The 12,500-nt window shown below is 31.1% G+C and overlaps 1 protein-coding gene across 1 annotated transcript; it reads right to left on the bottom strand.

Annotated features, from left to right (window-relative positions):
- Positions 1 to 7,300: 7,300 nt before the first annotated feature.
- Positions 7,301 to 12,482, bottom strand: LOC117610320 (uncharacterized). Its single transcript, XM_034337567.2, has 14 exons — positions 11,754 to 12,482; positions 11,265 to 11,489; positions 10,942 to 11,194; positions 10,720 to 10,858; positions 10,471 to 10,646; positions 10,022 to 10,396; positions 9,786 to 9,942; positions 9,660 to 9,723; positions 9,326 to 9,566; positions 9,156 to 9,242; positions 9,038 to 9,078; positions 8,895 to 8,967; positions 8,530 to 8,820; positions 7,301 to 8,442 (listed from the first exon to the last, which is right to left on the bottom strand). The coding sequence occupies exons 2-14, from the start codon at positions 11,478 to 11,480 to the stop codon at positions 7,865 to 7,867; spliced, it is 2,691 nt and encodes an 896-aa protein (XP_034193458.1). The 5' UTR covers positions 11,481 to 11,489; positions 11,754 to 12,482; the 3' UTR covers positions 7,301 to 7,864.
- Between the last annotated feature and the right edge of the window lie 18 nt (positions 12,483 to 12,500).

The raw sequence follows: 12,500 nt of genomic DNA, 5'->3' as shown, positions 1-12,500 counted from the left end.
TCAAAGTTCTGTTTTAAATTGAATTCAAAATATTAAAGTACTCAAAACAATAATAACAGTTTACTATTTTGTATATCCGCGCCTTGAGAGCAGAGCGCCTCTGCGCTCCACGGACTGTCACACCTGCACCTAAATCCCCGAATATCCCTATTTTCCGCGACGGACACGCAACAGTACCAATAATTGTTGCTCGCGCGTGATCGAATCGCACAACCAACAATATGGCGGCTGTGAATATATATGATAATAGTTTTTTGCATTTTAACCTCTGTTACTTCTAAAACATTCCTGTTGTGATAAAATTCAGTAAATTTTATACACAGATATAAAATATGTGTGAAAGAGATGGATACCGTTGTTCCTTCAAAGGATGCCAAAGTGTAAGCAGTGACAGCAGTAACAAGCGTTCTGGGACACCCTACATTTTGTATCTGTCAAATGATATTTATCCAACGTTTATTGTACATTTTAGATGTAAACATTATTATTATTATTATCATCATTGTTTTATCAAAATATTACCACTTTAAGATATGATTAACGAATCAAAAAGGAGAACTTGATATTTACCATTATTTACTTCTTTGCCTGATAAGGTCCTATATTTTTTAGGTAGTAGTACCCAGCTAATCCAGTGAAAACCTCCATCTTTCTTATCAGTACCAGTAGAATCATTAGTAAGAACTGTTTGAACGTTAATTATAAAAATAAAAGGCTTATCTAATTCATTATTATAATGATCATTTATTATAGAACCATCCGTAATTTTTCTTTTATAAATATGTTTGAGTGTGTCTTGAACATTATCACCTGTACCAAATCCAAAATTAATAGGGCTTATATAGTAGGCAAGCTGATTGCCATTATTCATAATAGCTGAATTCATAAAAGAATTTATATTTTATTACCTGAATAATCACTATTGAATTTCACTTGCTCTAATTTATTGTAAACATCAGTTGCAGTGAGATGACTTTTGCCTTGCAAAGAATTGTGATTAGATTGAGTCTGTACCTGTGACTTCTGTCCTATCCCTTCCCCAAGAGCATAATTTTCTATATTTTCAGTCAAAGAATGACTATTATCATCTACTCTATCACAAACCTTTTCCCTAGAAACTTCTATAGCTTCTTTAATGTCTTTTTCTAGGTTATTAAGAAGTGGCACAAAATGATTCCTATAATTCACTATTACTACAACTTTTCGACTACCATTTAATCTGTAACTGAATAAGAGCTACTCCTTCTATAAAAACTTCTGGATCATCATTACCCGCTGTAATTTTAATTACTGTAATCTTTTCCTCATTGATTGAATAAAAATAAAGCTCTATACCATACTTACTGGTAATAATCTTGCCTTCGATTTCAGGATGCCCCCATATAGTAATAGGGCCATTCTCTCCAGCCATATTCTTAATATCTGCCAGGTATTTATCAAAAGTCTTTTCCTTGTCTGGAACCTTATTACCTTTTCCATCTTTAATATGACCAAGATTAAGAAAAGCAATATTCTCCTGTGGGACAAAATAGCCCCCTAATTTTACATCCTCCATAATTTTATTTTTGTATTTGTGAGCATCACTTGCACAATCTTCTCTCAATGATTTCACATTAAAAATTATATTGCTTGTAATCGGACCATTACTTTTTAATTCATTTAACCCTTGTGCAACAGAATCAAAAAAACAATCCTCTTCACCTACAACAACTCCTTTTTTAAAGCCGTTAGGTAATTCTTCTCTTAATTTCTTTAACAGTTTTTCATGTTCTTCTTTCTTTCTGCTATTTCCTTCTTTTATGGGTTTAAAAATTGAAATAGGATTCCTAGTAAGTTGTCTAGGAGCTCCTATTACGCCATATTTTGATCTTGTTGACCTTGCATGAATTTTAGCCATTAATAACTATTTAAATAATATAACTTTTATCATATTATTACTAAAATAGTATTACAATTCAACATATTTCTTTAATAAAAATTTAATCATCCATAGATGTCAGCGATATAGTTGATAGTGGTGTTCTAAAGAGAACTTAATTAAAGCCAACCAAAACGGATGATAGTAGACGGAAATCTCGATTACTCTTTGCTATTCTTAAATCAATCTCTATTAATTTAGTATTATATATCTCTAAAAACTTAAATAATACAACCATCTCTAGCGCCCAAAACCAAGGGCCGCGAGAGCTTTTTGTTTTGGAATGTGTTGGTCTACTGTGTAAGATCATCTATGTTTTCTTATTTTCGTTTTCTCTGTCCCGCTAATATTCTGTTGTTGCAGTGATATACCATCTAAAAAGGTAGAAGGAGCTTTTTTAACTTCTTTATGTAATATATTAAGTATTTTATTCGTCGGGTTACTTTTGATAAGATTATCTAAATAATTTGTTTTGTTTCCTTCTTTATCAAAACAAAGATCATGCAGTTTTTCAAAAATAGAACAAATATTAAGTCCTACTCTATCTAATATCTTAGATAAATTTTTTGGTGTAAAGAGTGCTTTCTCGGCTAAAAAGTGATTTAAATAATTTTCTTTATTAAAACAAGATTTATAAAAATTTACTAAAATAGAAGAGGCATTATTTCCTGCCATGGACAATATTTTGGATAAATTACTCGCTGTAAAACCTGCTCTATAGAAATCAACTAAAAGTTGTGTTCTATTTCCTGCCCCATCAAAACAAACATTATGAAAATCTATTAAAGCAGAATAAATATTAGCTCTTGCTCCATGTAATATACTACATAAATTACTCGGCGTAAAACTTTCTTTCTCATCTAAGAAATGGTACAAATATTTTTTTGTTTCTCTTATAAAACAAAAATCGTGAAATTCTTCTAGATTTCCTGCTACCCCACTCAATATATTGCATAAATCACCCAACCTAAAACCTACATTACAGAAGTCATTTAAAAGCTCTGTTCTTTCTCCTTTATCATCAAAACAAACACTATGCAATCTTTCTAAAATAGAAGAAGCATGAACTCCTGCTCCACATAACATACAGGACAAGTTACCCGGCTCAAAACCTGCATTATAGAAATCATCTAAAAGTTTTGTTCTTTTCCCTTTGATGTTAAAACAGACACTATGCAACTTTTCAAAAGCATATTGAGCATTGGCTCCTGATCCACTTAATATACTTGATAAGTTATGTATTGTAAAACCGTTTTTCTTAACAAAATGCTTTAAATGCTGTTTTTTATTTCCTTGCTCATCAAAAAAAGTATTATATAGGTCTTTAAAAGCTTTTACAGCATTAGATCCTGTTCCATGTAAAATACTGGATATATTAGTCAGATTTATTTCTTCTTTTTCTAGAGTTTTTAAATACAGTCTTTTCTCTCCTTCTGCATCAAACCAAAGATCATATAAGCCTTTAAAAGCTTTTGCAGCATTTGATCCTGCTCCACTTAAAATACTGGACATATTAGGTAGATTTATCCCTTCTCTTTCTAAAGTTTTTAAATATTGTGTTTTGCTTCCTTTTGCATCAAACCAAAGATCATATAAGTCTTTAAAAGTTTTTGCAGCATTAGATCCTGCCCCACTTAAAATACTGGTCATATTAGCTAGACTTATTCCTTCTTTTTTTAGAGTTTTTAAATATTGTGTTTTATTTCCTTGCGTATCAAACCAAAGGTCATATAAGTCTTTAAAAGCTTTTACAGCATTAGATCCTGCTCCATTTAAAATACTGGATATGTTAGCTAAACTTATTCCTTCTTTTTTTAGAGTTTTTAAATATTGTGTTTTATTTCCTTCTGCATCAAACCAAAGGTCATATAAGTCTTTAAAAGCTTTTACAGCATTAGATCCTGTCCTACCTAAAATACTGGATATATTAGCTAGATTTATTCCATCTTTCTCTAGAGTTCTTAAATATTGTGTTTTCTTTCCTTCTGGATCAAACCAAAGATCATATAAGTTTTTAAAAGCTTTTACAGCCTTAGCTCCTGCTCCACTTAACATACTGGACACATTAGCTAGATTTATCCTTTCTTTTTCTAGAGTTTTTAAATATTGAGTTTTATTTCCTTGCGTATCAAACCAAAGGTCATATAAGTCTTTAAAAGCTTTTACAGCCTTAGCTCCTGCTCTACCTAAAATACTGGATATATTAGCTAGATTTATTCCTTCTTTTTCTAGAGTTCTTAAATATTGTGTTTTCTTTCCTTCTGAATCAAACCAAAGACCATATAAGTCTTTAAAAGTTTTTGCAGCCATAGCTCCTGTCCCACTTAAAATACCGGATATATTAGCTAGATTTATCCCTTCTCTTTCTAAAGTTTTTAAATATCGTGTTTTGCTTCCTTCTGCATCAAACCAAAGATAATATAAGTCTTTAAAAGTTTTTGCAGCATTAGATCCTGCCCCACCTAAAATACTGGACATATTAGCTAGACTTATTCCTTCTTTTTTTAGAGTTTTTAAATATTGTGTTTTATTTCCTTCTGCATCAAACCAAAGATTATATAATTCTATAAAAGCAACTTTAGCCTTAGCTCCTACTCCATGCAAAATACTGGATATATTAGGTAGATTTATTTGCTCTTTCTCTAGAGTTCTTAAATATTGTGTTTTATTTCCTTCTGAATCAAACCAAATGTCATATAAGTCTTTAAAAACTTTTTCGGCATTGGCTCCTGCTCTACTTAAAATACTGGACACATTAGATAGATTTACTCCTTCTTTTTCTAGAGATTTTAAATATTGAGTTTTATTTCCTTCTGCATCAAACCAAAGGTTATATAAGTCTTTAAAAGCTTTTTCAGCATTGGCTCCTGCTCTATTTAAAATACTGGACATATTAGTTAAATTTACTCCTTCTCTTTTCAGAACCTCTAAACATTTTTTTCCTTCCTCTTCAATTAAAAAATCTAAGAATCGATTAAACCTAGGTGTCCCTTCTCTACCAGCAACACTTTTAGCAAATTTAGCTTCTTCATTGTGCAGCCTCTTCCACACTATGTCACCTTTGTCTATCACAGAACGCCTCCGTTTTCTAGAGCTAGGACCAGCTTCAGAACTTTCCTTGGCTGAACTCCTTGAACGACTACTTTGTTCGGATGGGGTAGTTCTAGCATCTCGTAATGGTTTCAAAGGCTCTTTGCCTAACATAAAAATTACCTCTTGTTCTGATTATCACTTTATTGCATGATATTACAAAAAAAGGAAATTATTTTTGATAACTCACTGTGTGAGCATAGGATATTAGATACCATGTGTCAAGGGATTGCAATAATAACTATAAATCAGCATTCAGCATAATCCGATAACTTTATGCTGTCAATAGCCTATTAGTGTTTGGTTCAAAGTTATAAATTTGTTTTATATTATTTGAAATGCAAATTTTAATTCAGTCACTTGATTTATATTCGTAAATATAAGAATTTCTTATGTAAGAATGGTTAAATAGATCAAATGTTACTTACAATCTGCATTATGACGCCATACACCCAGAGTTATAGGCCTATTAGAATTTAATAGATGTTCCATCAATGCTGTTGGATCTCGAAAAACTATTTCCTCATAAAATTCAGATACCAAGCTCTTCTTTCCTAACTGTATTTCAGGTGTTGTATGCAACAATTTTAATATGTAATATATAGTTACTTATTCAGAGCAATAACATTTACAATTTATATGTAATTACTATTACTATTTCTTGCGTTACAACGTTACAACAAAATATATACTTACAGGGGTTAAACTTCGTCTTAGGGGACCAAAATATGTATTTTTGTAGTTTTTGACCTGAAAAGTCCGAAAATGCAAGTTAAAAGTTTAGGAAACCATAGTTTAAAAGATACGAGTATATAAAAATGTGTGCATGTGAGATATTGACGAAATATCTCCTATTAGATATGAAAGGTTTCATCGTAATCGGTACATACATGCCTTGCAGAGTACATATACCGCATTTCACCAGAGTCCATAACTGCGACGCGCAGGTTGGAAGATGGTGGGGGAACGCAGCGAGCTCTCTGCTAATCGCTTTCCACTTCGTTTGGAAGTATCGCCAATCAGGACGAAGATGCGCACTGGAGAAGCGCGAAGAACGAAAACTGGTCTTTTCGCAGTATGGACTCTGGTGAACTGCGGTATACACATGTATATAAGAAACAGTGGAGAATCGGCGACTTCATGTTAACTCATACTCATACACCCGTAGAGACACGTAGGCATACGTAGAATTCAATGTAATAGTAATAATAGTTTTTCAGGAATACCTCGGAAACCAAAACTTTCCGTTAATTATGCATAATGAAAAAGTTGTTCAGAATCATGTCCCCGACAACATATTAAAAGGACATTGAAATCGTCCAATTTTGACATTAAAAACTTCCTGTATTTTGCAATACTAATGAAAAAATGAAAAATTTTTTTTCATCTCGGAGTAATCGGTGAACACACAAAAAAAAGAAACAAAAAAAAACATATATTTTTATTTCCTTTATTTCCATATTCCTTTTGAATAAGAATGTGAATCTATTTAAAAGTACTTAATACATATTCTGAAAAAACAGGAAATAAAAATTCAAAGTAGAAGCTACTTTTTTATGCGAAATAATTGGTTTTTGATTTTTTTAACTACGTTGCACCACAACAAAAAATCTGAAAAAATTCAAGAATAATAGCTATACTAATGTTATTACCACAGTAGTAATATAAAAATAGTGCTCTTACATTTTCAATAACAAATCGCGGATTTGTTACATATAGGATTTACAACTAGGATTTGCAATGAAAAAATCTAAAAAAATTCCCTAATATGCACTACCGTGTTTGTAGTGTATCAGAATTTTTTTAGAATTTTCGGATGTTATCAAATAGGAGAAATGGGGCACGATCGATGTGGCGTCTTTTTTGCCCCCCCCCCCCCCCCCCCCCCCTCACTGCCCCCCTGGTTAAGATAAAGGGTTGAAAATTGGTGTACAGTATTTTCTTATGATATGCTATCGAATGACGCATTCTGAATTTAATTTGGTTCAAGGGCCATTTTACCTACCTTACCCGGCTATACCCTTTGCAACCTGTATGAATTAGAACTGTTGCCAATATAAATAAAAGATCATCATTATTACAATTATTCAGTAGATATATAAGTGCAATATTGTTGTACTTATTTGATGTTATTTATTTAATGCCTGTAATTTCTTTTCTCAATTATTTATTTAATTGACTTAAATTCTTCCACCATTATAGTTATTCAATGATGCAATATTCAATATCAAACAAGAAGGAAACTTTATTTTATAGTATTTTATAAAGTATTTTATCAAACAAAATGTACAAGTATAAATGAGATCATGAATGTTTATAAACTAAAGTCACCTGTATAAAATTTCAAAAAGATATTTGTTATTTATATCTTGAGCAATATACATACAGTAATGAAACTGTACGTTAGGAACTATTTACCAACTTATACAGGTATTTCTATTAACACTTAAGAATGATAGTTTGTACTATAATGATCACTGAGCTCTACAAACAGGACGGAGCTCAACGACGATAATTTAATACACGTTATATGTTAGTAGAATACTTATGTCGAACTTTAAACTTCAACTTCCAGTATGTAGTATAAGTAACATATTTTTGACATTTATTTGAAAATATAGAATTTCAAAAATTTGCAACTTTTCACTATTTTTACGTATCAAAAATTTTTATATAATATTTGTGAGTATTAATGGTACTTGTTACAAACTACTAGATAATACTATCAGTGATAGCTTTGGTTTTACAACTTGCAAACAAGATTATTTGATTACACACATTTTCATTGCAATCACTATGCAAGATTCTTACTCTATAGGAACATAAGTTTTGCAAATAGTAAATGTAAGGCAAGTTTTAAAGCGAAACATTCTGACTTGCACTTTGCGATATTCCGTTGCAAGTTGCTTCTGTAGTTACAGGTAATACAGGTGTATACTGCATGTAATGCGGTTGTCCAGCAACTGCATACCAGTGTTCTTGCATATTTTGTGGCGGTATAGCGTATGGAGGTGGTTGAGGACACACGTACGGTGGACACAATCCAGAATACGCTTGTGCGTAATCGATGCCTGGGTAAAGTTGCGGTGAAAATGATTGTACATTATTGTTATCTGGTATCTCAGAAGGCGGCAAATAAGGCATCGGAAAGTATCCCGTATTTGGAGTATAATAAGAATTTGCAAATCCTTCTGCCTCGTTAGCATAATATGGATACATGCCCTGCTGCATGTAAGGTACTTGATAAGAGTTCATTGCATTTGTCGGCGTTTGTAATTGTGGAGGTACGATCATCGAATGTTGAACATTTCCATCATCCCCTTTCATTTCCATTTCTAGCTTAGGAGGAGGAGGTGGTGATTTAAAATTGGGTGATTCATTTGATAAATACTGATTGGTTGGCGGTGTGGAATGTTGATTAAAACGGGATCGATCTGTAAAAAGAACAAGTTAATACTACTTTGGTAAAAAAAAATTCATAATTCTTGATTACAGTTACTTGATTCTTGATTAATACATACTATCGGCATTTTTCTTAAATCGTGGACCTAAACCACTTCTATTCATATAGGAAGTGCTTTTATTAAACGGTTCATGTTCTTTGATTTTATCATGAGATGGGTGCAAGTCTTTTCCGTGTTCTCCTTTAAAACCTTCAGCCTGCAGAGTTTGCGTAACTCTCGTATTATTATTACACATCAATTGAGGAGTATTTGTCTCTTTCTGATCATTATTATTTTTTTCGGTCAATGTACAGTCATGTAGTACACCATTTGTAATATTTTCAATGCCCATATCATTTTGAGGTATTCCTTTTATATAAATATATACGATATTAGGAAAGAGATGATCATTAAGCGAAAAATTAATTTTAAATTTCGCTTACCTTGATACCACTGTCCAAAGTCAGGTGCTTGTCCATTTGTTAAATAATTCCAGTTAGTGCTACCGCGAAAATACTACAAAATAATATAATAAAAAGGAACTACGTATTAACGAGTTAATTTTAAACTAAAAAGTAAGACCTACCTCTAATCCTAAATTATAAAAAAATCTCAAAGTAAACGGATCTACAACAGCAAAAAAAAAAATTCTGTGAACATAATTGTTTAATAATACATGTACTAAAAGATATGTATACATTTACCTGATAATGGCAAATCACTACCATTTATATCAACACTTTTTTGTACAGAACAATTAATAGGACGTAGCATCTGATTACTAGGATCTTCTGAATATTAAACAATGCATAAAAGACGAGTAAGTTTCATTAAATATATACGCTGAAAATAAAGTTGTTGATTCGTTACATACCAGAATATGATGAATAATGAGCTTCCTTTTGCACTCTTTGCTTAGAATATAAATTGAACCCTGTATTAACAACTTTATTATTATTATTTATACCGTCAGGTTTTACATTTTTTATCACATTCTCCGAATTTTTATTTGTAAACGAAGTTCTTTCTTTGCGTTGTTTATTATTTTCTTGCCTAACAGGCTCCACTATAGAAGATTGGGTATTATCAAAAATGTTCCTTTGAGGAACTGAATTCTATAAATAGAAAAATAAAAAAAAAAAAAAGAAAGGTTTCATTGTAACATTAAGTCTTTTCTCATTTATAACTATTATATCTTTTGAACTTACGTTAATTGGAAAGTTGGTACACTTTTCCATTGTATAATTTTCATATCCATGTTGAACTACCTTTCTATAAAACCATCAAATAAATATTTTTATCAATTAAACTACAGGCATAAACAAGATACTTACAAAGATTCTTCTTTCCACTGAAAATTATTTTTGTTAATATCATTTACGCTGTTATCGCTGTTCTCATGTTTATCAATATTATTTGAAAAAATATTCATACTAGTAGTCTCTTTAATTTTGCGCGAACCTGAGCCACAGTTTTTTTTCCATTTCTGATCTATCAAAATATGCAACAAACACTTTAAAGAAAAATACAAAAGATTTTGAAAATATTATAAAAAATGTCAAATACTAACTTGAATCTAAAAGTACGTTTCTTTTATACGTTGGTAGCCAATTGTTCTGTTTATTCTTTCTTAAAGGTAGCGGTTTAAGAGCAGAATAGGGTACAATTTTCTTTTCTCCTAGTTCTTCAATAAAAACTAACACTGGTCCCTGATCTTTACTCATTTCTTGAATATGTCCATAAAAGAATGCAGGACCTTGTTTGTCCTTTCTCTCCACCGATTTTACATTATTATTGTTAGATTCTTTTTCAAGAGAGGACATATAAACGCTATTATTATTAGCTTCGTCAATATCGTTCTCATTAAAATCCATTTGTACCAAACACTTGCCACCAACTTGAAGTTCGTGGCTGTTGTGTCTGGTCCATCCCGCATTTTTCACTTCTGAAATATTAAAATTTTCATTACTTCCTTTGACACAGCTACATTATTTTTAACATAAATTTGATTTTTATTACCTCGTCTGATTTCATGCCAAATATCGAAGTCAGTATTACGATAAATATTGGGATCAAGAGCTTTAGCAATTCTATATGGAAAAGGTGGTATATTTTTTGGTACAGCTTGCCCATTATCAACCTCGTCGGTATAAGTTTCAGTTTCAACTTTGGTAAATATTTCTGTAGTCAATTCTCTAACCATATACAAATTAAACTTACATTATGATCTGATCTGAATATTAATAATATAAGTATTAATATACTCACTCTCTAATTTCTAAATTTCCTTTGAGGAAAAACTTATCATGTCTAAATGTACCACTTCGGTCATGTAACATTTTATGAACAGTATCTTCTATATCACTCATGTGAAAGACATTCTTATATAATACTTGATAAACAATGGCTGAAAATAAAATTATAAAAAAATTTGGCACACAAATGGAAGCATATTAATTAAAAAACAAAACAAAGAGAAATAGATCCTACATTGACAATAGGCAGCAGTTGCAACAAAGTCTCTTGTATATATACTTTCATATTGTTTCTGCGGAGTATGGCATAAATATATAGTATCTTGAAAACCATTATTAGTAACATTGTAACTAATTTGCTTTTGACCATTATATATAATAAATTCTCTTTGGTAAAGCAATGACATGGCTTGGATTTCATTTATACTACCCCATTCGGTAAAGCATTCCATTTGCTCAAGATAGTCATCAAATGGAATTATTACATTCTGTGAAAGATTGTATAATTAAGAATTTTATATCACAATACGAAGACTAAAACGAATGCATTAAATATACCTCTATGAACAAATGTTTCATTTTTCGCATAAATTCCACACATTCTTTTCTGACCTTTATATGATAATATTGTGTCATATAAACTTGTTCGCTAACTGCTCTAAACAAACAAGTGGGATCTTTGGGTGCATGTTTCCTAAAATATCCTTCGGTCTGTAGCCATTCATCAACAGGTTCTTGTGATCGTTTTGATGGTTTTCTAGGTGAAATTTCCATTTTTTGCAACTAGAGAAATAACAAGGCATTTTTAACTTTATACGTAGTTTACGTATTTTTCATTGAATTTGTTTTTTAATGAACGTAATTATATAAATATTCTATATCTGCTAAAATTTTCATAGTTTCATGATACGTTTAACAATAAGGTCACACATTTGAAAAACTGTCTCTATATTATAATACTACATATATGTATATTATTACCTGTGAATTGCTAATCTGAAAATAAATAAAATAATTATATTATTTAGAAAGAGAATATATCTGTACCTGTTTATTCGCAAATATGAAAAATTCGTTCGATCAAAGAGTGACAATCGCTCCAAAATTTAGGAGGTTGTAGTACGATTTGACTGTTACTTTGTTCTTAAAATCTTAGCATGGCTACCATAGGATTAGCAACAGGTGTGTGTACTTCTTCGTTACCTTTCTGTTACAACGGATTTCCACAAGACTATTGGACGAAGTCGATTTATCGACCAATCATGATCCGTTATTCGGTACTTTTGGGAATTATTCTAGAAAGAAAAGGACCTCGCTACACTACTACAAGCTTACAGTTACAAATAGAAGTCGCCTTTTTTTTGCTTTCGCGCGCTAGTTTGAATGACCCTCGTCTGATGTAGAACAAGGGTACAGTAATTTCTTTTTTCCATTAAGAAATATATTTTCATACACGAATACTATGTAAATTATATCAAATGATAGATATTGTTGTTTGTGAAGGAATAAGATTCTTATCGCATATCCTAATGAAACTGGTATACAGACATTATAAAACTTCTTGTACAAATTACTTTTTTATTCGTCATAATAATTTTCATCGGAATGACAATGCGATGTGTACGAAATGTTAAAAAAGTACAATAGCCCGTTATATAAAATATGATTTTTACACAAATATAAGATCAACCGCTGCACCATTGCGATATCTGTAACGCATGCAATGCTACCCAATAATTTTGTTGCTATCGAAAATAACGTTTGCTTACGTGCAGCTTTCTTAGTATAAAAAGT

The sequence above is a fragment of the Osmia lignaria genome, chromosome 13 (genome assembly GCF_051020975.1).
Source record: "Osmia lignaria lignaria isolate PbOS001 chromosome 13, iyOsmLign1, whole genome shotgun sequence".
In the NCBI taxonomy this organism is placed as follows: domain Eukaryota; kingdom Metazoa; phylum Arthropoda; class Insecta; order Hymenoptera; family Megachilidae; genus Osmia; species Osmia lignaria.
Note: the sequence above shows the minus strand (reverse complement) of the source record. Positions and strands in the feature narration are given on the sequence as shown.

Excerpts from the sequence above, each read along its gene's own strand:
- LOC117610320 (XM_034337567.2), bottom strand. The coding sequence starts at position 11,480 with ATGGAAATTTCACCTAGAAAACCATCAAAACGATCACAAGAACCTGTT. Across the intron at positions 9,567-9,659 it reads GTACCAACTTTCCAATTAAC|AATTCAGTTCCTCAAAGGAA; the intron begins GTAAGTTCAAAA and ends TTCTATTTATAG. Across the intron at positions 8,821-8,894 it reads CTTTGGACAGTGGTATCAAG|GAATACCTCAAAATGATATG; the intron begins GTAAGCGAAATT and ends TTTATATAAAAG.